This window comes from Triticum aestivum, chromosome 4B (genome assembly GCF_018294505.1).
Source record: "Triticum aestivum cultivar Chinese Spring chromosome 4B, IWGSC CS RefSeq v2.1, whole genome shotgun sequence".
Classification (NCBI taxonomy): Eukaryota; Viridiplantae; Streptophyta; class Magnoliopsida; order Poales; family Poaceae; genus Triticum; species Triticum aestivum.
The window spans coordinates 661,740,976-661,764,665 of NC_057804.1; the positions used below are offsets into that span (position 1 = coordinate 661,740,976).

The 23,690-nt window shown below is 49.2% G+C and overlaps 2 protein-coding genes across 2 annotated transcripts; one reads left to right on the forward strand and one right to left on the reverse strand.

Moving 5' to 3' along the window:
• Positions 1 to 3,022: 3,022 nt before the first annotated feature.
• On the reverse strand, positions 3,023 to 6,296 carry LOC123090405 (receptor like protein 26). The gene is made up of 2 exons (XM_044511723.1): positions 5,195 to 6,296; positions 3,023 to 5,068 (listed from the first exon to the last, which is right to left on the reverse strand). The coding sequence occupies exons 1-2, from the start codon at positions 6,294 to 6,296 to the stop codon at positions 3,129 to 3,131; spliced, it is 3,042 nt and encodes a 1,013-aa protein (XP_044367658.1). The 3' UTR covers positions 3,023 to 3,128.
• Positions 6,297 to 15,190: 8,894 nt separating this feature from the next.
• Positions 15,191 to 16,016, forward strand: LOC123089751 (non-specific lipid-transfer protein 1). Its single transcript, XM_044511342.1, has 2 exons — positions 15,191 to 15,551; positions 15,663 to 16,016. The coding sequence occupies exons 1-2, from the start codon at positions 15,211 to 15,213 to the stop codon at positions 15,670 to 15,672; spliced, it is 351 nt and encodes a 116-aa protein (XP_044367277.1). The 5' UTR covers positions 15,191 to 15,210; the 3' UTR covers positions 15,673 to 16,016.
• Positions 16,017 to 23,690: the final 7,674 nt, after the last annotated feature.

The window sequence follows — 23,690 nt, forward strand, 5'->3', positions numbered from 1 at the left end:
TATGTGTATGAAAGCAAAATTAGAGTGTCTCTTGGCATAGAGTGTACTGAAATTAAATCTACCTTCCCCCCCAATCTGATAAATAAATGCATGTAGGAAGAGAAGAATATCATGCAAGATATTTCTCAAGTATTTAGCACCATACCATATCAGCAAGACAAGAGTGACAAAAATTCAGTGAAAATGTTAAGAACAGAAAAGCAGGTAGCTTGGCTGGACAACTTTGCTTTGGAATGAACACATGGAGTATTTAGAAAGGGTAGTAATACAAATATATTCTTGGACGATTGACCAATTAAAAAGATAAATGGTTAAAGAAAAAACTGAAACATAAACACCAGCTTTGCTTTGGAAAACACATAGGAAGTAGCTGAACTCAAAGCTTAACATGGCATAGATGTCGGCTCACTTTTCATTTCAATATCAAGAATTTGGAGTTCTGTTGATGGTTAGCGATGAAAAGAATCATGATTTGTCTCCATATTCGGAGCTGGCTAGCAGTGGTTCTGCCATTCTTACTTTGTCATTGCCCATTGGATAAATTTGAGTAATTTTCATGGGAGTCACTCTGCACTAACATGTAAATTTTAAATTTCTGTATTAGACTGCACATATGCGACACACAATTGAAGGGAATCAAATAGCTAAGGTGAGACCAGAAAAAGTAAATAGAGTTCACCAACCTATTCCTCAGCGGCTGTGAGGAACTCTCGACCAAGTGAACGCATCACGAGAGGGCCACCAGGAGAACAGGGACGGCAACCGATGCCTTGGGTGCGGCGGGCACCAAGTAGCAACGGCGTCACAAGAACCTTTTCAGCCATGACTTCACCAGTAGCCATTACAGTCTTGTACACAAGACCAAATGATCCATGGCCCAGAATCATCGTGAAGTTTTTGGTAGCCTTCTGCAGATCCCTGAACAACCGACACAGTAATATGGATCAATCAGAAAAACGTTACTTTGCTTCTGGCTACTCACACCAACACTAACATTCACAATAAGATCATGGTATAAGTTGCATGCATGCATTTCTGGAGCTGCCATGAATGTACGAATTCTAATTGACGCACGGAGAAACGACTATGACCTGACTTGCGTATCTTATCCTAACCTTAATTAGATCAAATGCATTAGACAGTCAAGCTGATATATTTCAACTTTACAATTCACTGATCATGTGATCTTAATACTACAACCAGGATTGCAACGGAGGAGTAGTTGTCATACTTGTAATGGTACTTCGGGATCCCAAAGACAGACAAGGGCTGGTCCCTGCCGTTGTTGCCCCGCCCGCCCCAGAAGGTCACTTGCTTCCCCGCCGGCAGCAGGTTGTTGCCCCAGCCGGAGACGCTCTCGGAGACCAAGGAGACAGAGATACTGGATCAAGGCTCGCGGAGCCGTTGGCCTACGGTATAGCCGTGGATGACTCGAGTGACCGTGTCCGTGTGCGTGCAATGGTGCTGGCCTGCTGTCGGTACTTCCAGATGGCCAGGAACACGCACGCCACGAGCACGACGGCCGCGACCACGATGGCCACGACCTTCGCCATACCGCCCATTCCCGGGCTCCTCCCAATGCCTTCCCGCCAGGGCCAAGACGGCCCAGAGGCCACTGCGCTCCCATCTTCTCTCCCTCCTCTCTTCCATGGCTGGTACAAGGGACGTGCTGGGATGAACGGGAGGCAACCGTCGAGATCTAGATCGGGTGTGATCGGATTTGGAAGAAAAAACTGAATTGCGAATGATTGGAAAAGATTGAGGGAAGGAGATCGGAAATGGAATGGAAACAAGATCAGTATGGACAGATTTGGAAGAAAATTCTGACTTGGGAGTGATTGGAAAGGATTGGGGGAAGGAGATCCGGAACAGATCTTCTCCATGGATCTTCGCCTTCGTCCGACGACTTGCGGCTGTCGTCCTGTCCTGCGGCTTCCGGCGACGGTGCTCTTGGTCGGCTTCCGGTGCGTGTGGGTCTGCCTCAGCTGTTTCCCTATGGTGGCTCGGCGCCCTGGTCTGGGTTCATGTGGAACCTCTCTGCCGGCCACCGGTGCGGCTCCCGTCGAGCCCGGGTGAAAGGGTTGTGGCCCTTTGCGGCGGCAGAGACAGATATCGGGCTGCTCTTGTCTTCCTGTGCGGTGGCAGTCAGCGGCACAATTCAAGCCCGGAGTTGTCGCCCTCCTATAGCCTTAGTTTGGTTGCTTGTTTGACACTGCTGTGGTCGTTGGCAACACTGTAAGTTGTTGTTGCCTTTGAGCCGTTCCGCTTAGCACTTTGTATCTCTGCTCCGATTGTTTCCTTTTCTTTGTATTGTCGTTCCTTGTAATCCTGGCCGGTTGTTGGCTTTGTTAATTCAAAGCCGGGTTAGGTTCGAGCCCTCTCTCGGGCTCGGCCGGCGCCTTTTCTCTAAAAAAAAGATCCGGAACAGAATGGAAACAATGAGAGAAGATCGGTGGGATAGGAAAAAAATCAGTTGGCGGTTTAATAACCGGAGATAAAAATGGAAGGAGGAGTGGTGAGAGGTGAGACGAAAATAAACCAGTGCAAGGTGGTGGGTGGTGGGAGCTGAGACGAAAAAAACCAGACGGAAAAAACCAGCGAAAATAAATCGTGGGGACTATTCACCAACTGCTCCGTTAAAAGAGAACCCTCCCTGGAGCTTGGAGTTGTAATATAGGGGTAGTTTGGTTTTCAGGAATTGTAATATAGTGAGCTTCAAGCGATGGATGTATATTTGCGGCCGGACATGTTTAAATAAGTCCTTAAAAAGGCATCAGAGTCAGAGGTCATGCTTGATGAAACCTTGGTAGACGCAAATCACGCGTCGCAAATCAAGAGAGGGAAGAAAAAAGAAGAAGATTCTAATCGATCGAACTTTTTTTCCCACCGTGCAGGTGTGTTATTCATTCTACACTACTTTTTCCCTATCCGATATCCCATAGACCAGAATGTAGCGAGACATAGTGCTGGAGATGTTCATAGTACTGTTTATTTTGTTACAATGATGGTGCCCTATTCATCACACACACACATACACACACAGGATCTACACCACTTATTTTGGTTGAACTACACCAACTCTAATTGCATGCGTACATTGGTCAATCCAAATAGTATGACCCAAATGTTCAGTTGATCACTTTTGGTTTCCGCCTCCACCTTTTGCCTAGCACCTGAAACAGAACCGCTACTGCAAATCCCAGACCGTACCCTGACCCAGCAACAAGATACAGTACAATTGTGTCGACCCTATCGTCTGATTTTTTGTCGTGCTCAGAGTCAGACGAAGGGACCTCTGAATTGCATTGTTTGGGCAGTGGTTTACCACATAACCTTGCATTCCCTTGGAAAGAATCGACGGTAAATGTCAGGAACTGCCCTCCCTGTGGTATGGCCCCCTCGATCTGATTGTTGGAGACATTCAGCGACGCAAGGGAGGTTAGATATGTCAATGCCTCCGCGATCGCCCCGTAGAGATGGTTTGATGAGAGGTCTAGCGACTCAAGCTGTGTCAGGTGGCTGAGCTGAGGAGGAATTGTCCCCGTCAAGGCATTGTGCGACATGTTGAGCCCGCGTAGCGAAGCGAGCTCCCCGACCGATTCCGGGATGCTTCCGGTGAAGGCGTTGGCGGAGAAGTCGATAACCGTGAAGGCCGTCAAGATCTTGGTGAGTGTCATGGTTGTTCCCTTGTACGTGACCACTACCGTGTCTCGGTACAACTTACCTGTGAGGTTTTCCTCCAAGGCTTGTCGGCCCTCGTGCTTCTCTCCAATAACCATCATTGCTTTCAGACCCTCGAACCATTGTGGACACAAACTACCAGAGAAGTTGTTGGAGGCAAGATCGATAATCTGCAAGCTCTGGAAGTGCGTCCTGTTGGCAGGAGCCGCCCCGACAGGACCAAATAATCTGTTGGATCTCAACACAAGAACTCTAAGTTTTGTCAAATCCCCCAGCCAGGTCGGAAAAGAGTCGACGAAATTGTTGCCGCCAACATCAAAGACCTCCAGATCATGACACTTGGACAATGATCTAGGCAGCTGCCCCTGCATGTTATTCCCGTTCAAATCTATCGTCTGGGAAGCACACCTCACGCCCTGGATGCCATCAGGGAATGTCCCCTCAAACTGGTTATGTCCCAGCTTCAGGATGGTGAGGCGCCCATCTACAAGGCAAGATGGAACATGGCCACTGAAATAATTGTAAGACAGGTCAAGCAGCTTGAGGTTGCTTGCATCACAGATGATATGCGGGATGCCTCCGCGCAGTGTGTTGTTGGCCATGCTCAGATAGAAAGGACTAGTTAGTCGCGGCATCAGATCCCGTGGGATGGATGAGAAGAGATTGTTGGAGTAATCAAGGAACTGTGGAGCCATGGGCACGGGAATAGGCCCTCCAAAGCTGTTGAAACTAAGGTCAAGAAAGTATACGCTGGCATTGGCCAGAGACAGCTCCATGCTGGTGAAGTGATTGCGCGAAAGATTCAACTTAAACACATCTACATTCTCCTTCTGGCCTGCCCATATCCATTTGGGCACAGAGCCACCAATGTGGTTGCATGAGAGGTCGAGGTCGCCGACCAGGACGTGCTTGAGTATGGAAGGGATCTTGGTCATGTTGCAGCAGGCTAAACCCAGAGAGTTGAGTGGAGGGAGCGATGCAGACGAGGATGAACTAATATGTTCTTCGTCGTCCACCACAACTGTCAGAGTGTTAGCTGACAGGAGGAGGTTACTTAGATTGGTGAGCCTCCAAAATGAGCTAAGCCGCACTGTCCCGCTCAAACCGTTTCTAGATAGATCCAGGGTTTGCAAGCTCATGAGGCTAAAGAAAGACTTGGGCACTGATCCGTTTAACTGGTTGTAGCCGAGGTAAACGGATGCTAGGGAGGGAGAAGGATCAGAGAATTCTTGGAGGTGGCCGTCAAAATGGTTCTTCATAAGCGATATGAACTCGAGTTGAGGGAGCGAGAAGAGGAAGGCTGGGATTGGCCCTGATAGGGAGTTGCAGCATAGCTGCAGCGTCTTTAGGTTCCTAAATGCTCCTTTGCTCCACGTGGGCATTGCTCCTGCAACAAAACAAAAAAAAAATCTGATGTCTGCTTCCGAAATAATGCAAAGCAAGGAATAGTACTGAATCCGAGAAACAATTTTTTTTTGAATGAATGAACCCAAAAACATTTCTTGGAACTCACCGGTGAGATTGTTCTGTGAGAGGTCCAACTCGGTCAAGCGTGTGAGGTTCTGAATGGGCGACGGTATTGCACCTGAGACGCCGCAGTCCCTGAGCCGCAGCGTGGACAAGGACTGCAGTCTGCCCAGCGTAGCAGGCAGCTGGCTGATTCGGAACCCGCTGTTGCTCAGATCCAAGAAGCTCAGGGATTTAAGCTCACTGATCGAAGCAGGGAGGGCGCCAGAAAAACGGCCGTGGCTGCTGCTCATGTCCAGAGTCTTGAGACGCTTCAGGTTGCTGATGGAGCTGGGTATTACACCAAAAAAGCTAGCCCCGCTCAGGTCCAGAACCTCCAGGAGGCTCCCGGCAGGGAGCTCCGGCAAGTCGCCGGACAGCTCAGAATTACCCGACAGGTCGAGCACCCTCAGGGTCTTGAGCTGGAAGATCCCCCGAGGGAACGATCCGTTGAAGTCGTTGTTGGAGAGGAGAAGGACGGCCAGCGAGCGCAGCTCGGCAAAGAACTCGGGGATCGTCCCGGACAAGCCGTTGTTGTAGGAGAGATCTAGTGATACGAGTTTCCTTAGGTTGCCGATGCCGACGGGTATCTGGCCGGCGAAGCCAGCGTTCGAGAGGTTGATGTGAGTGAGCTCGGCGAGCTGCTCGAACCCGGACGCCGGGAGGCTGGCGCCGCCGAAGTCGTTGCCGGCGAGGCCGAGGCGCCTGAGCGTGGTAAGCTGGAAGAGCGCGCGGGGGAGGCCGTCCCGGCTATGAAGGCCTTGGTCGCTGAGGTCGAGCGCGGCGACCCGGCCCGAGGCGGAGTCACACCGGACGCCCTTCCATCGGCAGCAGTCCGTGCGCGCGCGCCAGGATGGCAGGAGCGGCTGCTGGAAGGAGTGTTTCAGCCGGAGAAGCGCGGAGGCCTGGTCGGCTGGGCACCGGAAAGGGACGGGCGTCACCGTGGCTGCAGGGCTGGTGTGCACGAGCACGAGGAGGAAGAAGGCATGGAGGTGGACACATCTCCTACTATGTTTTTCCATGAAGCAAAGCAGGCTACAATTATTGTCTTTGTACCTCTCGAGAGACTGCAGTTTGCAAGTGGGTGGTGCAGTGCAGGTGGGCGGCATATGTAACATGATAATTGCCTGAGTCGAGTCGAGTCGCTGGGCTGCTGTTTTTTTAACAACAGTATAGACAAAAGTGTACATATACGCGTGCATACACTCACCCTTATGAAGGCACACACGCATATCCTACCCCTATGAACACCTCTGAGATACTAAGCCGGTATATCATCTTCAAATTTACGAAGTCACCGTAGGCGCCTCATCGTCGACCGGAACGTCTCCTCCCACTAAAATCGCATCGCCGAAAATCCTCAAATAAATCCAAGAATAATGCGAGCACCAAGACTTGAACCCTGGTGGGATGGGGATACCACTGTCCCTCTAACCATCCAATCACAGGTTGGTTCACGCAGGGCTGCTATTTTTAAGTCGTGTCTGTGAAGATTTACAAGGATGAGCAAAGTGAAAAACGCAGGAGACTGAACGCCTCGGGTTCTGAGAACGACGCTATACTGCTATTTCTGTTTATGTTTTTTTCTGAACGGGCCGGAAGACGGCTTTATTTGTAATCGCATGGGTGGAGTATATTTACATTAAAAACCTTGAAAGGAAAGAAAATATAACCAGGCCCTCAACTTTTGCACCCAAGACCCTATAACAAAAAGGAGAAAGCAATTAAGTCCATGTCCTCTTCTAGCTCCTTCTCCACCCATCTCCTGAAGAAGCAACCGACAGCGATCAACCACAGCACCTCCGGGGACGTGACCACTTGGTGTGCAGCGCCGGGAGCATACAGCGTCGGAGCTCTAGAGCCTCCACAATGGCACAAAAGCCCGGAGGTAAGACAACACCTTCTGCCATCCCGAAGCTGACAAACAAGGTGGGAGTAGCTGCCTAATAACCTTTAGATTCAGTAGCAAGGTGACCATCGGCCCCCAAGGAAGAGTTGCTGAGGAAGAACTCCCTATGATCTCCATCGATGCGGCCTTGTAAGTAGCTCCGACACAACTCAGTAGGAGCGCTTCGCCCCTCTTTTGTCTCCCGCCTATCACAACGACTGCAGGGAGAGAGGGGAGAAGCCCCCCCCCCCCCCTTTCGAATATATACTTTTTGTTTTGAAAATCTACCATAATTATTTCGATAAAGACTTTTGAATATCCCCCATTCGATTTAGCACATCATCAAATTATTCAATCTATAATAACGGCAAGGTTATTCACATTGAATCTAGAAAATGAGTCTCTGCAATCAAGACAAGAGAATTCCAAACAATTCCGAAGATAGCTCATTTAAGCAAAGGTCAAAATGGGTGATAATAGAGTCTACACTCTACATCAACATTGTAGGTTTTCACACTATAAAAATAAATAAATAGTTACATGTTGTCCTCTTGTTATTTTGATTTCCCGTATTTTGCTACCATTTCATCCATATTTAGGACTGTGATGTCATCTTCTGCGAAAATTGACACCTTTCAAGAGGGGCTATGAACCATCATTTTTTCAGTTCAGCAAACATGTCCTCACATCATCGATCAAAAAAAGATATTGACTGACATAATACAATACGAATTTTAGCCAATAAAATATAGAAAGCCAAAAATAGAACGATAAGATATAATCTATTGCATACATAGAGTTACTTTCTGCCACTCCCCCACGAGCTGTCCAAAATATTCTCAAACCCTACTTAAATACCAGACCTAGGGAATTTTTAGAGTCGGTGTGATGGGGTCACCATGACCAATCCCATTCTTGAGGAGTTAGGGTTTCATAGAGGGAGAAGATGGCGCTGGTGTGCTCGACAGCTAACAAGAAGCAGGGCACAATGTACCCAGGTTCAGGCATCCGGAGGGTAATACACTACTCCTACTTGTCTCATCTTTATTCCGTCGAGTTGCACAAGTGTTACAGTGGTGTTATGGCTCAGATTGGATCAGGCGCAAAGGTGAATCTTATGTGTGTGTGCGTGCGTGCATGCATGTGTGTGTGTGTGTCTTCTCTGTGACCCTTCCTAGACTTTATATAGGAGGTCGGGTCTCGGGTGTTGTAGCAGAGTTGGTTACAACAAAGGGCGCTACCCTAATTCTATGACTGTGTTGCGAGGCATCCCGATTGTTCGAGTTGGGCCTCATCCCTTGTCCCATCATTGGCCTAATCTCCTTAGCCTTGGGCTAGCCACCAGATGAGGCATTGGTCTTACCGACCTGGCATGCCAATAGTGGACACTCGCAGGGCATGCCCACGTCAGTCGGGTTTTGGTAGATGGAGAATCAGCTATTTCACAGAGAAAGAGTTGGTTTTCGACTAGGCTAGATCCAATCCTTATTTTCTGTTCATAATCGATTTTGCGAGTGTTTACTAAAGCACACATAAGTTTCTCATACGGAGCCTATTTTTGACATATGACCACTCAAATTGTTAGAGAAAACACTTGCATAATAATGTTTTCTCGATAAATCAAGGTAGGGCTGCCATCCTACCATGCCCTAAGGGGAGGTTTGTCCCTGTGTGTAGCCATTAGAGGAGCGAAAAGAAGTGCTTTATTTTGCTATGCATCTATATAATTATTTGTTCTGTGTATAGTTTTCAACAGCTATGGCTTCGCTGTAGTCTTGTTAGACTATGTATAGCTTCTGTACCTATGTACGTATATGGTACATATTGTAACACAACCATTATATATAATGAGATAAGCCACCCCTAGAGGGTTGTGCTGGTTCCCCAAAACTTATTGTCTTACATGGTATCACGCTAGGTTACGATCGCTTCCGCTTCTAAACCCTAATACCCGCACCGCCGCCGCAGCCGCCGCCGCCTTCACCGCCGCCGCCGCGCCACCGATCGCGCCGCCGCCATGTCGAGCGCCGCCACCACCGGTTCCACTGCTGCGGGCTTCCTCCCGGCCTCTCTTGCGGCTCTGCTCAACCTCCCGCTCGATGCCGTCTCTGTTCCGGCTCCGATCGGGACAAGGAGCATCGGCTCCGTCTTCTCCACGCCGCCGGCGCCCTCGCTTGGGCGTGACCTCGTGGTCCACACCGCGGCGCCGCCGTCCGCTGCGGACTCCGCAGGCGTCGTCCCGCCGCTCCTGCCGCAAGCGGATCACACTGCCCCGCTGGCGGGGTTGGCGGCGTCCGCCCTGGCCGCGGGCCTTGCGGCGTCCGCACCGGCCGCGAGCTTTGCGGCGCCCGCCCTGGCTGCGGTCCCGCCTCCTCCCGCATCGGCTTCGGTGCCTCCGGCTGCCTCCATGGTGTTTGCACCCCAGGCAGCCTCCTCGATGGGATTGTCTTCGCCGCCGCCGTTTCACTTCGGTCATCTCATCACCATCAAGCTCTCCGCCGACAACTACATCTTTTGGCGTGCGCAGGTTCTCCCGCTCTTGGGGAGTCACTACCTGCTAGGCTACGTCGACGGATCGCTTCCCTGCCCACCCGCGCTGGTAGACAGCGTGCACGGTCCGGTCTACAATCCGGCCCATCGCGTCTGGACGGGGCAGGACCAGGCGAACCTCTCCTCCATCCAGGGGTCGCTCTCGCCGGCAGTTGCCGGCCTTGTTGTCTTCGCGAAGACGTCTCATGAGGCCTGGACCATCCTTGAGCGCACCTTTGCAGCGCAGTCCCAGGCTCGTGTCTCTGCACTCCGTCGTCAGCTTGGAGAGTGTCAGAAGCTTGACTCCACTGCCACTGAGTTCTACAACAAGGTCAAGGGCCTCGCCGACACATTGGCCTCCATTGGACAGCCCCTCACCGATTCCGAGTTCAACTCGTTTATTGTCAATGGTCTTGATGAGGAGTATGATGCCTTAGTCGAGATCATCAACGAGCGGGGCAACTCGACACCCATGCTGGCACACGAGATTTTCTCTCGGCTCCTTCTCGGCCAACGCCGCCACCAAGGGTCGAGACTCGCCGCACCAGGGGCACTGGCTCCCTCTCGGCCAACGCCGCCACCAAGGGTGGCCGCTCTTCTTCATCACCCCGGTCTCCCTTGGGGCTGCCACCGTCGCCCGCCTCGGCCCCCCACCTACTGCGACCTTACCGGGGGCTGGCGGTCCACGTGTGTGTCAGCTTTGTGGCCGCGATGGGCACTGGGCCTTCAAGTGTCATAAGCGCTTCCAGCGAAGCTTCCTTGGTCTTGGCAATGACGGCAAAGATACACGCAACAATGCCCGTCAGGTCGCCATGGCTGATCGTCCCGCGCCGCAGAAGCAACAGGGACACACTCAGTCCTACTCCATCGATCCACACTGGTACATGGACTCTGGGGCGACAGAGCATCTAATCAGCGAGATGGGGAAGCTTCACACTCGTGAACCCTATCATGGCTCCGACAAGATCCACACCGCCAATGGAGCAGGTATGCACATCTCTCATATTGGTCAAGCATCTCTTCTCACTAGACATGCCAATAGGAGTCTTCAGCTTCGCAATGTTCTTCGAGTTCCATCTGTGACCCGTAATCTTCTTTCAGTTCCTAAACTCACACGTGATAATAATGTGCTTTGTGAATTTCACCCTTTTGATCTTTTTATTAAGGATCGGGGCACGAGGGACATTCTTCTTAGTGGGCGGTTGTGCCAGGGCCTCTACCGTCTGGAGCATCCTGGTGTCGCTCGTGTTTTCAGTGGAGTTCGGGTCTCTCCGTCACAGTGGCATGCTCGTCTTGGTCACCCGGCCACACCTATTGTCCATCATATTTTGCATCGTCATGAGCTTCCTAGTTTGTCTAGTCATAAAGATGTAGCAGTGTGTGATGCTTGTCAGCAGGGGAAGAGTCATCAACTTCCTTTTTCGGAGTCCAGTCGTGAGGTGAAACATCCTTTAGAACTTGTGTTTTCAGATGTATGGGGTCCTGCTCAGACTTCTGTCAGTGGTCATAATTACTATATCAGTTTCGTTGATGCTTATAGTCGCTTTACCTGGCTTTACCTTATTAAACGCAAATCTGATGTGTTTGATATTTTTGTTCAGTTTCAAAAACATGTTGAACGTCTTCTCAAGCACAAAATTGTTCATGTCCAGTCAGACTGGGGGGGCGAGTATCGCAACCTCAACTCTTTCTTTCAGTCGCTTGGGATAGCTCATCGTTTAGCATGTCCACATACACATCAGCAGAATGGTTCAGTCGAACGTAAGCATCGTCATATTGTTGAAGCTGGTCTTACTCTTTTGGCCCATGCATCTGTTCCGTTTCGGTTTTGGAGTGATGCTTTCACCACTGCATGCTTTCTCATCAACCGTACTCCTACTCGTGTTTTAAACATGAAGACTCCCATTGAGGTTCTCCTTAATGAACAACCTGATTATACCTTTCTCAAGGTATTTGGGTGTGCTTGCTGGCCGCATCTTCGTCCATATAACAAGCGCAAGCTTGAGTTTCGTTCTAAAAAGTGTGTTTTTCTTGGCTATAGCTCTCTTCATAAAGGTTACAAATGTCTTCATGTTCCCACTAATCGTGTCTATATATCTCGGGACATCGTGTTTGATGAGCATGTTTTTCCCTTTGCCAACCTTCCTGTGTCCACTGTCGAACCACCATCCCTGCATTCATCCTCTGTTGCTTCTGACCAATTTGATGATGTTGCATACTCTCCTTTGCTGTTACCTAACCATGGTGCAGGAACCGGACGTGGAGCTCGTTTGGAGCTGTTGGAGGATTCACCATCATCATCGTCGTCTTCTGGTGGGCACGTCGATCGCCCTATGTTGCATGTCATCGATTCGCGTGCCCATGCATGGTCACCCGACGAGCCCGTCGCGCCGAGCATCTCCACTGCTCGGTCCGTTTCGCCAGCGGCCGCCGAGTCGCCCGCGGCTCGGCCCATCACGCAGTCTTCGCCTGCGGCTTGGCCCGTCACGCCGTCTTCGCCCGCGGCTCGGGTCCTCACGTCGCCTTCATCAGCGGATCGGCCCGCGACACCGGCCGCGCCACGGCCCACTATGCCGAGCTCGCCATCGGCCCGGTCTGTGATGCCGGAGTCGCCAGCTGCTTCGTCTGCTCTGCCGGTTTCGCCGGTGGGTCGGCCTTCTTCGCCAACCGAGTCCGAGGCTACCGTGACTGGCTCCTCGTCACCGGCTGACTCGTCAACGTCGCCGTCCTCCAGCCCGTTGCAGGCTGCTCCGTCGACCTCGGTGGTTCCTGTGTCCCGACCACATACACGCAGTCGCAGTGGCATTTTCAAACCTAAGGAACGTAAGGATGGTACGGTTGCTTGGTTGGCTGCTTGTTTGGCTGCTGCTATTGCGGATCCATCTTCTGAGCCTCGCTCATATCAGGCTGCCCTGCGCATTCCACATTGGCGAGAGGCTATGGAGCAGGAGTTTCATGCTCTTCTTCGTAACAAGACATGGACTCTCGTTCCTCCACCACCACGGGTAAATGTTATTGACTCAAAATGGGTATTCAAAGTGAAGAAGCATTCGGATGGATCTATTGAGTGTTACAAAGCGCGACTTGTTGCTCGCGGTTTTCGGCAGCGTCATGGTCTTGACTATGAGGACACCTTCAGTCCTGTCGTCAAGCCTACCACTATTCGGCTTCTTCTCTCCATTGCTGTTTCTCGTGGTTGGTCACTTCGTCAACTTGATGTGCAGAATGCTTTTCTACATGGATTTTTGGAGGAAGAGGTTTATATGAAACAGCCGCCTGGTTTCTCTGATCCTGATCGTCCTGACTATATCTGTCGTCTTTCCAAAGCACTATATGGTTTGAAGCAAGCTCCTCGTGCCTGGCATGCCCGCCTTGCCTCTGCCCTTCGTGCTCATGGGTTTGTGCCGTCTACTGCTGACACTTCGTTATTTCTTCTACAGAAGCCAGAAGTCACTATGTATCTTTTGGTATATGTCGATGATATTATCCTTGTCAGCTCTTCTCAGTATGCTGCTGATGCTCTTGTCTGCTCTCTTGGTGCTGATTTTGCGGTCAAAGATCTTGGGAAGCTTCACTACTTTCTTGGAGTTGAGGTCACTTCTCGTGCTACTGGTCTTGTCCTTACGCAGAAGAAGTACTCCTTGGAGTTGTTACAGAGAGCTGGCATGCTGAAGTGCAAACCGACCACCACACCCATGTCGTCTACCGACAAGATAACAGCTGTTGATGGTGAGCTTTTGTCTCCTGCGGATGCCACGGAGTACAGGAGCATTGTTGGTGGACTTCAGTACTTGACGATCACGAGACCAGATATCTCTTATGCTGTTAACAGGGTTTGTCAGTATCTTCAGGCTCCCAGAGATACTCATTGGGCTGCTGTTAAACGCATTCTTCGTTATGTTCAGTTCACCCTGACATTTGGTATGCATATTCGGCCGACTTCCTCTCGGGTCCTTTCGGCCTTCTCTGATGCAGATTGGGCTGGTAGCCCAGATGACAGGCGATCCACGGGGGGTTATGCAGTATTCTTTGGCTCTAATTTGATCGCCTGGAGTGCTCGGAAACAGGCTACTGTGTCACGTAGCAGTACTGAAGCTGAGTACAAGGCTGTGGCTAATGCTACTGCAGAGATTATTTGGGTGCAGTCTTTGCTTCAGGAGTTGGGTTTGTCTCAACGACAGCCTCCTATTCTTTGGTGTGATAACATCGGTGCTACATACCTTTCTGCAAATCCAGTATTTCATGCCCGAATGAAACACATTGAAGTTGACTATCACTTTGTACGGGAACGTGTATCACAGAAGCAACTCCAGATCAAGTTTATCTCATCTAAGGATCAACTTGCAGACATCTTCACTAAGCCTTTACCGCTGCCACAGTTTGAGGCTTGTAGGCGCAATCTTACCCTTCTCAGTTCTTTAGAAAGTGGCTAAGATTGAGGGAGGGTGTTAGACTATGTATAGCTTCTGTACCTATGTACGTATATGGTACATATTGTAACACAACCATTATATATAATGAGATAAGCCAACCTTAGAGGGTTGTGCTGGTTCCCCAAAACTTATTGTCTTACAAGTCTTGCTATAGATTTTTAGGAGTCGTCCCGTTAAAGCTATGCATTTTACCGCTAAATTAAAAATGACATTGATAGCCCGCTAAATTCCGCTAGAGCCCTAAATTTGGGATCATTTAGCCCGCCAAGCAGGTGTAGCCAAAGGAGGGGCGCAAATAAGTTCCAGCATGCCATCAATCTTACTCTATTATCCCTATGTATATATGACGCACAGATGCAAATCTAATATGTACTCCCTCTGTTTCTAAATATATGTTTTTTAGAGATTTCAATACGGATTACATACGGAGTAAAAGTAGTGAATCTACACTTTAAAATATGTCTATATACATCTTTATATAGTCCACATTAGTCTCTAAAATGACTTATGTTTAGAAATGGAGGGAGTAGATGTCAAATATATGTAATGCATGATTATATGCTTACTTTTCAAAAAAAATCATGAATTAAGAACAAACACTAAATGGGGCTTTGCTTCGCTATAGCTTTTCCAAAAGAAACAAGATCGAATTGATAGGCTCGGTCTCGGGTAGGCTGGATTCCAGCTCGAGAGCTAAAATGAAGAATGTATAGAATGGATATAGTTGGGAAGTTGCTCGTTGTTTTCGTCTTCCACCAGTCAGTTTATTTTAGTCCAGTCCAAGTTTGAGTAAGTAATAATTTTCGAGAATTGTTTGATTAAGAATAGAGAGCTCCAATATATGCATGCATGTCCATGGAGCGGACTTTCGGCGCACGGCGGCTATGGCGCATAGTATATGTGCCATACAAGAATGCTATTTGATGCGCGTCAACGCTGCCGGCCTGGAGATTGCGTGTTTATTTGATTAATACGGATGTTGGATATGGTATGTGACTCGGACAAGAGTGGCTGCGGGTATCTCTGCCATACAAGAATGTTATTTGATGCGCGTCAACGCTGCCGGCCTGGAGTTTGCGTGTTTGATTACTACCTCCATACATATATATGTGCTCCACCGCTCGCGTCCGATACACCAGTAAGTACTGCATCTAGCTACTTGCCGATTTAACCATGGCTCCTGCTGCGATCATCCGAGGTGTCCCGCGCGCGGTGCTCATCGTGGCGGTGCTGGTGCTGGCCTCGCGGGGCGCGAGCGCGGCACTCTCGTGCTCTACGGTGTACAACACGCTGATGCCTTGCCTCGGGTACCTGCAGTCAGGAGGGGTGGTCCCGCGGTTGTGCTGCGGGGGGATCAAGAAGCTGGTGTCCACGGCGCGCTCCACCCCCGACCGCCGCACCATCTGCACCTGCCTCAAGAACATCGGCGCCGGAGCCGCTGGCGGGCCTTACGCCAGCCGCGCCGCGGGGCTGCCGCGCAAGTGCAAAGTCCCGATGCCCTGGAACTGCAACTCGTACGTGGCATGGAAACCAACACCACTTCTGTTTTGTATTGGTGATATGGGTCACGGTGTTATTCTAGTGCCCTTTCGTAGGAGTTGTTAACCTGACCGTTTTACTTGCAGGATAAATTGATGCCAGAAGGCTACGCAGGACGTGTTTCGACTGGACTTCTCAACCCTTCCCAAAACATACAGATGCAGAACTACTATATATATATGTTGCTATCGAGGATCCACCGTTCACGTACACTGCAGATGCAGAACTTATATATATACTCCCTCTGTAAACTAATATAAGAGCGTTTAGATTACTGTAAAGTAGTGATCCAAATGCTTTTATATTAGTTTGTGAAGGGAGTACATGTGTGTGTAACGAATAATTACCTAGCTGTATTATGTGAGGCAATTAATGTATTAATATGTACCGCACCCACCATCTGTAGAAAGAAATAAAATAATAACAACAAATTGAGACAACATACGTAATTTGAAGTTTATTCGATGGGTTTAGGGTTTCCATCGAAGATTTTGCACGTTGGTAGAATACAACGTTGTCAACACCTATGATTGCTTTTTTTGAAACTCCAAAATGTTATTTTTACTTTTTTTTCAAATTATGTGCTACAAAATGCCGCACTCAATAGACACGGCATTAACTAGTGGAGATGCCTGTCATTATCATGCCGTTGTATCGCGTTTAGGTGTCGGGTCTTAGAGCATCTCCAATCACCGCCCCGTATAGCGTCCGGATTGAACCCCGAACGAGCACCATGCGGTCTGCCCGAGATAGATGGTGCCTATGGGGAGCGCTTCTCCCCACTCGTTACCCCAAAACGCTCTCCCAGTATTTATTTATTTTGCAATTTCACATTGTTCAAATGAAAATAACATAAACTCGGCCTTGAATTCAAAGTCTCAGGCACACAAATTTAAAGTCCATGCCACATTTTGAAAATCTAGGCCATCACAAAACGGAGGTGCACGGCGCACAGAAGACATATCAGGCGGTGTCGCCGTTTGTAGCACCGATGAAGTCCACGCCAAGGGTGCGCCGAGGAAGTCGTCGCCGTTGGTCTCGTGGATGATGTCGTTGATGTCGCCGAGTTCGCAGCGAGGTCGAGCACGAGAGGATGAACCACGACGGCTGTTGATGGTGTTGAAGCCACCGCCGCCGGTCTTGTTGTTGTAGTTACTGCCGCCACCGGTGTTGTTGCTGTAGTTGCCACCGCCGTAGCCGTCACCACCAGAATGAGCGCCATCGCCCTGAGGAACGCTATGCCCGCGACCACCAGCACAGTTTCACCCCTGGTGACCACGCCCATGGCCGCGGCCACGGGAGGCAGAGTTCGCGGAGGACTGACAGAGATTGGTGCCATGGAGGAGGCTGAGGCTGTCATCAAAACTTAGGAGCTGGCTGTAAAGCTCCTTAACCGTGATTGGTTCCACTTGAGCAGCAAGCGCCGACACAACGGGGTTGTACTCCAGATCCAATCTAGCAGGAATTTTTGACTTGATCTCCGGATCAAATAGCGCGGCGCCGGTGCAAGCAACCTCGTGAGTGATACTCTTAATTTTTCCAAGGTACTCGGCCATAGTCATATTACCTTTTTGCAGGTTTGTGAGCTCAGTGCGGGTATTGATAGACTGAGCCTGACTTTCAGCACCAAACATGGCGTGGATGGAGCGCCACACCTCGGCCGTCTTCTGGAGCGCGACGACCTGGGCAAGAATATTGCGGGAGAGAGAACCCATCAAATATCCTTGGAGTTATTGTTGTTGTGCATACCAGTGGGTTTGGGAAAATTTGGCGACTTGCTCTTCTTTCCCGTCCATGGTGATGGTGAGGGTGGCCGGTGGTGCCGGGCTCTTCTCGTCGAGGTGGTGTTCCATCTGCATGACGGCCTTCCATAACAGGAAGTTTCCCCTTGTTAGCTTCTCTTGAGGTGGCGATCCGAGAGAGGTGGCGGTGGAGCTAGATGATGAAGCAAAGGTGGAAGATGATGTAGTGGTGAGTGCACCCATGGTGCTGAGTGTCATGGCGGCGGCGGCGGTGGACATGATGTCGGTCGCAGAAGGTAGCTACATGCAATCTCTTTTGATCTATTGAGTAAGAGGCTCTGTTACCACGTAAAACTATTTGGGAAGCATAGAACCCTTCGTATGGGCCGCATTGCATTAGATCCAAGGGTTGACGTGGCTTACAAGGAAGTACCGATCGAGGAGAGAGATCGATCGATCGCAACTATTATATGAGAGACAGAACGGAAGAAGTGATAGGAGAAGGATTACAATTCAAACTACTTTCCTATCCCTATACAACTTATTCTAACATGCACCGCCATCCGCGTGCTCGACTCATTCCTGGCTTGCTTCCGCTGTCCAATTCCTGTTGCTGCTTCGGCATCTTGTTTTGTGCTTTCTGCGGGAGGGAGTAGTAGGCCAGCAATTCCTCCTGCTTGAGTCTGGAGGCATCACCTGCCTTTCTTTTATCGCCATGCAGGCTCCGGCCATCACATCCTAGGGGACACGGACTCGTTATCGATTGCTAGGAGGCGAAGAGCCATTGTTTCCGCGCGGTATGGGGTTTCGTCACCCACGCCCGCTTAAGGGTCTTTGTCTTCTCCATTATCCGCCATGTAGGCTATGGCGGGAATTCTTTGAGGGATCGTATCTCCGCTACTGTTGAAGGTTTCGCTGTTGAGGTGACCACCCATGTTGCGTTCGACGAGCTGGGCCATGCCCACGAAGTGGCACATGTCGCACTCGGCATAGAACGCTGAGTTGATTGTCGGGTCCGCCTCGCCCACGGAGTCGATGAAGAGCGGCGTGGCAGTCGCTAAGGTCAGTGAAGAGATTTACTCCGTCGCTTGGGGACGATTCTAATCCTACAGAGGGATGATGCCCGCGCGGATTGCACAGAAATTCGTGTCACTAAACTTCAGATCGACGCTCTCGTCGAGAGCATCGAAGGCCAGACGTAGCGCCGACGAGTGCGAAATGGAGTCAAGGGAGCCGAACAAGATCAGTTCCCCTGAGATCGGCGAGTTGCTATCCGCCGAGATTCATGCCGTTGAGATCACGACTCCAGCGCACCTGAATCCCACAGAAGGCACCAATTGTCGTGGGATCACCATAGCAAATCGCATGCTTGAGGAGCTAGGTTTGCGTACATGTAGAAGATGGTGCTCGTGGACTCGATGGCTAACAAGAAGCAAGGCACAATTTACCCAAGTTCAGGACTCGGAGGGTAATACCCTACTCCTGCTTGTCTTATCTGTATTCCGGCGAGTTGCATAGGTGTTACAGTGGTGTTTCGGCTCCGATTGGATTTGGTGCAGAGGTGAATCTTATGGGTGTGTGTCTAAGTCCTCTCGGTGCTCCCTCCAGCCTTTATTTAGGAGGCTGAGTCACAGGCGTCATAGCCGAGTTGGTTACAACAAAGGTAGTACCCTAATTCTATGACTGCCTTGCGAGGAACTCCGGTTGTTCGAGTTGGGCCTCATCTTTGACCGTCATGGGCCTAATCACCTAAGCCTTGGGCTAGCCACGAGATGAGCCCTTGGTCGAACCGCATCTGGTATGTCGATGGGCATCCGCAGGGCATATGCCCATGTCAGTTGGGTTTTGATAGATTGAGAATCGGCTATATCAAAACGGAAGAGTTGGTTTTCGACTAGGCTAGATCCAGTCCTTATTTTCGGCTCATAATCGATTTTGCGCACTGTTTACTAAAACACACATAAATTTCTCATACGGAGTCTATTTTGGATGTATGGCCACTCAAATTATTCAGAGAGAACACATGCATAATAATGTTTTCGTGATAAATCAAGGTAGGGCGGCCGTCCTACCTTGTCCTAAGGGGAGGTTTGCCCCTGTGTGTAGCCAAGAGAGGAGCTAAAAGAAGTGCTTTATTTTGTTATGAAACTATATAATTATTGGTTCTGTGTACAGTTTTAAACAATCTTTACTGCTTCACTATAGTCTTGCTATAGATTTTTAGGAGTTGTCCCGCTAAGGTGATGCATTTTAATGCTAAATTAAAAATGATGCTAATAGCCCCCTAAATTCCACTATAACGCCAAATTTGGGATCATTTAGCCTGCCAAGCAGCTGTAGCCAAAGGTGGGACGCAAATGAGTTCCAGCAATGCCATCAATCTTACTCTATTATCCGTTTTTGCTTATATGACGCATTGATGCAAATCTAACATGCATGTACTCCCTTTGTTTCTAAATATGTGTTTTTTAGGGATTTCAATGCGGACTACATACCGAGTAAAGTGAATGAATTTACATTCTAAAATATGTCTATATACATCTGCATATAGTCCGCACTAGAATCTCTAAAAAAGGCTTATATTTATACAAAGTAATACTTTTCCAGAAGTGTTTGACTAAGAATAGAGAGCTGCAATGTATGCATGCATGCCCACCGGACTTTCGGCGCACGGCGGCTATGGCGCATGGTATCTGTGCCATACAAGAATGCTCTTTGATGCGCGTCAACGCTGCCGGCCTGGAGTTTGCGTGTTTGTTTGATTAATACGGATGTTGGATATGTTATGTGTCTGGGACAAGAGTGGCTGCGGGTATCTATGCCATACAAGAACGCTATTTTTTGCGGGTTTAAAAGAAGTTTATTCCAAAGTAACAGGCCTACAGTCCGCTAATACAAGATTATGAATGAAGGGGGGTGGCCGTTGCAACCAACAAGCGGTGCTACGAGCCGTTCGGGCATAATTAGCAAGACAATGTGAGACCATGTTTTGTGATCTCACGATCTTCACTGGTTTAAACTCTCTCTACAGCATGTAGTTCTTGATTTCCCTGACCAATTTACCATTGGGTGATTTATCAAGTGAAGCATCAGTCATAGAAGAAAGGGCCACCATCGAGTCCGATTGTAATAAGACCGGAAGGTTAGACCATTCGATAGCCATAGACATTCCAATCTTAATAGCTTGAATTTCCGCCTCGAGAACATTGTTACAGTAGAATAATAGTTGACATGATGAAAAAATGCAGAGCCCAAGTTATCCCATAGGATCATGCCTGCTCCCGCCGAGCCCTCTTCCGCTGAATAAGATCCATCCACAAACAAGGCAAGCCAGCCAGGTGGTGGTGGCTGCCATGGTGCAATACAAGAACGCTATTAGATGCGCGTCAACGCAGCCAGCCTGGACTTTGCGTGTTTGTTTGATTAATACCTCCATACATATATATATGTGCTCCACCGCTAGCGTCCGATACATCAGTAAGTACTCCATCTATTTCCGATTTAAGACTAGCCACAATGAAGAGTAACATACACTACTAGTAACATACATATATTTTTAGACTATGTTACCACCTTCATCATGGATACTAACATAAGTATGGTGTCATGCAAAGCTTCATTTATTATGTTATAGACTCATATTGCATTGGGACATGTGATGTTACAGTAACTAGCTGAATTACTCAAACTACCTCTCTCCTCATTAACTCATTGCCACATAGGCAAAATTGCTGAGTTGGACTCGATGTTACTGTTGGAGTTACTCCCACTGCGGCTAGTCTAACCATGGCTCCTGCTGCGACCATCCGAGGTGCCGCGCGCACTCCTCATTGTGGCGATGCTGGTGCTGACCTCGCGGGGCGCGAGCGCGGCGCTCTCGTGCTCCACGGTGTACAACACGTCCCGTGCCTCGGGTAATTGCAGTCAGGCAAGGTGGTCCCGCGGGTGTGCTGCGGGGGGTCAAGAAGCTGATGTCCACGGCGCGCTCCACCCCCGACCGCCACACCCATCTGCACCTGCCTCAAGAACGTCAGCGCCAGCGCCGCGGGCGGGGCTTCCGGGAAAATGCAAAGTCCCGCTGCCCTGGAACTGCAACTCGTACGTGAGGAAAACCAACACACCTTGTGTTGTGTTGGTGATATGCATCATAGTGTTTTTCTACTGACCTTCTGTAGGAGTTGTTAACCTGACTGTTTGCTTGCAATAAATTGATGCCAGAAGGCTACGCAGGACGTGTTTTGACTGGGACTTGGCAACCCTTCCCGAACCATACAGATGCAGAACTACTATATATATATGTTGCGATTGAGGAGCCACCGTTCACGTACATTGCAGATGCAGTACTTTTATATATATATACTCGCTCTGTAAATTAATATAAGAACGTTTAGATTACTAAAGTAGTGATCTAAATGCTTTTATATTAGTTTACGGAAGGAGTACATATTTGTGTAACGAAACATTATCTAGTATATGTACATACCAAAACAATTAATGAATCAAGTAAGCCTAGGCTTTATGTATACATACGTGTGTAACGAATAATTATCGGAAAACGCTTGTTCTCAGCCGGATTAAAACAAACAAACGTAAGCCGCGCGCGTTGCTGGACACGTGTCTTCTGGGCCCATCCACCGCTCCCCAGCCGGCCTTATCTCTTTGAACCCAATCTTCTCCACACGTTCTCCCCAATTGCTTTTACCTTTTCCCCCATCTCTATGTCGTCACACGCGAGAAAGGAGAGAGGCTCCCATGGCACACGCCGGCAACCCCGCTCAGGTGCCGCGAACCAGGAAGCGACCAACGACTACCTCTCCCCTCCTCCCCCCGCATCTCCGCCATGCGCCACCGCTACAGTGCTGCAACCCCGAGGGGGCAACGCAGCACACAGGGGTGGGCGGCCGCTTGTCGACGACCCGTCATTGCTGCGACGCAGCAACTCGTCGATGGCCACAGTGTTGCGGCGCAATGTCGGGGCGATGCTGCTGGTTGCTGCAAGTCGCCGGCGGTGGAGCTGCAATGGAGCGCTCTGTGTGTCGTCGAAGCACCATCGGGGACTGCAATGAAGCGTGGCCGGAGCTGCAACGAAGCATGCCAGAGCTGCAGCGGAGCACCATGGAGAAAGTTGAAGCTTCGTCGGGGCTGCAATGGAGCTCGGCCGGAGTTGCAATGGCGCTTCGCCGGAGCCTTCGTGCTGCGCTGGAGCTCGCCCGAGCTGCAATGGAGCTCCACCAGAGCGTCGGGGCTGCATCCATACATGCAGATAACACTCGGTTGTCTTGAAGTTCTAGCAGAATAGTTCTGAGCTCGGAGCACAAAGCATCGAAAGATGAACAAGAGTCATATAAAGAGATGATCGGCAAAAGCTTGGCCACCAGTAAAAATTCTCGTCATCAGTGATGCACACATCACACATCAATGACTGAGAACTAGACTTAGATATTGAATCACTTAAAATCAATTATAAGAGATATTGATTTGAGTGGGAGCATAATTATGTATTAATTAAGTTTTGACTTGACATCGCTCCTTCAAGCCTCACATACGCCCTAGGTTTCTAATGGTAAGTGATAGGGAACACACACGGAATGTTTCGTACGTGTGCGATTGGAGAGTCTTAAATTGTCCGATCTATACTAGCGTTCATCTCCCATTTCGAAAAAGGAAAATTCTTAAATTCAACCGACTGATTTCTACCAGGCGCAAACCTCCTTCGGAGCCTTCAGATTTCACGGACGAGCCTAAGCGTTGAGCTGTCAATCACCTAATCACGATTCCATGGACGCATGGGCGCTATGCTGTGGTCCCCTAGTTCCCTTTGTCTATGCTATAATTAATTCCACGGGCTGGTCCTTTAATCACACCAGGTTTTTTAAAGTATCGCGAAGCAAAGGGAACATCACATAATAACCACAGGTTCACTCAAATATCATTTGTGTAATCATAGGGACCGATATGGATGTCCACGGTTCCACTATCGTTCACTGAACGAAGGGGTCTCTTAGTTGAGAAGCCAAAGCACCAAACCATAGAGATACCACCATAAGTCTCCGTCAAGAAGCACTACTATAAATTAAGAACTTAATTGTCAATCTCACTAGCTTTGTTAATTGTAAGAAATAATAGATATAGAATTTGGTATAATGTATTTTCGGAAAAAATAATAAATGCATATATAAAATTGATTTGGAGATTTTCATTATAAGGGAATTGGACCGGGTTCATAGATTCACTAATTGTATTTCTCATTAAGCGGAGACACATAAATATAAGTATGGACATGTGTAATTGATCAATAAAAACATCATGGCAAATTATGACATATGTTGAGACCATGTTATATAAGCATGCAGTACATTTGGGGGCTTTATG

Coding starts and splice junctions, on each gene's coding strand:
- LOC123090405 (XM_044511723.1), bottom strand. CDS start 6,296: ATGCCGCCCACCTGCACTGCACCACCCACTTGCAAACTGCAGTCTCTC. Junction 5,069..5,194: donor CTCACAGAACAATCTCACCG/GTGAGTTCCAAG, acceptor GTTTTGTTGCAG/GAGCAATGCCCACGTGGAGC.
- LOC123089751 (XM_044511342.1), top strand. CDS start 15,211: ATGGCTCCTGCTGCGATCATCCGAGGTGTCCCGCGCGCGGTGCTCATC.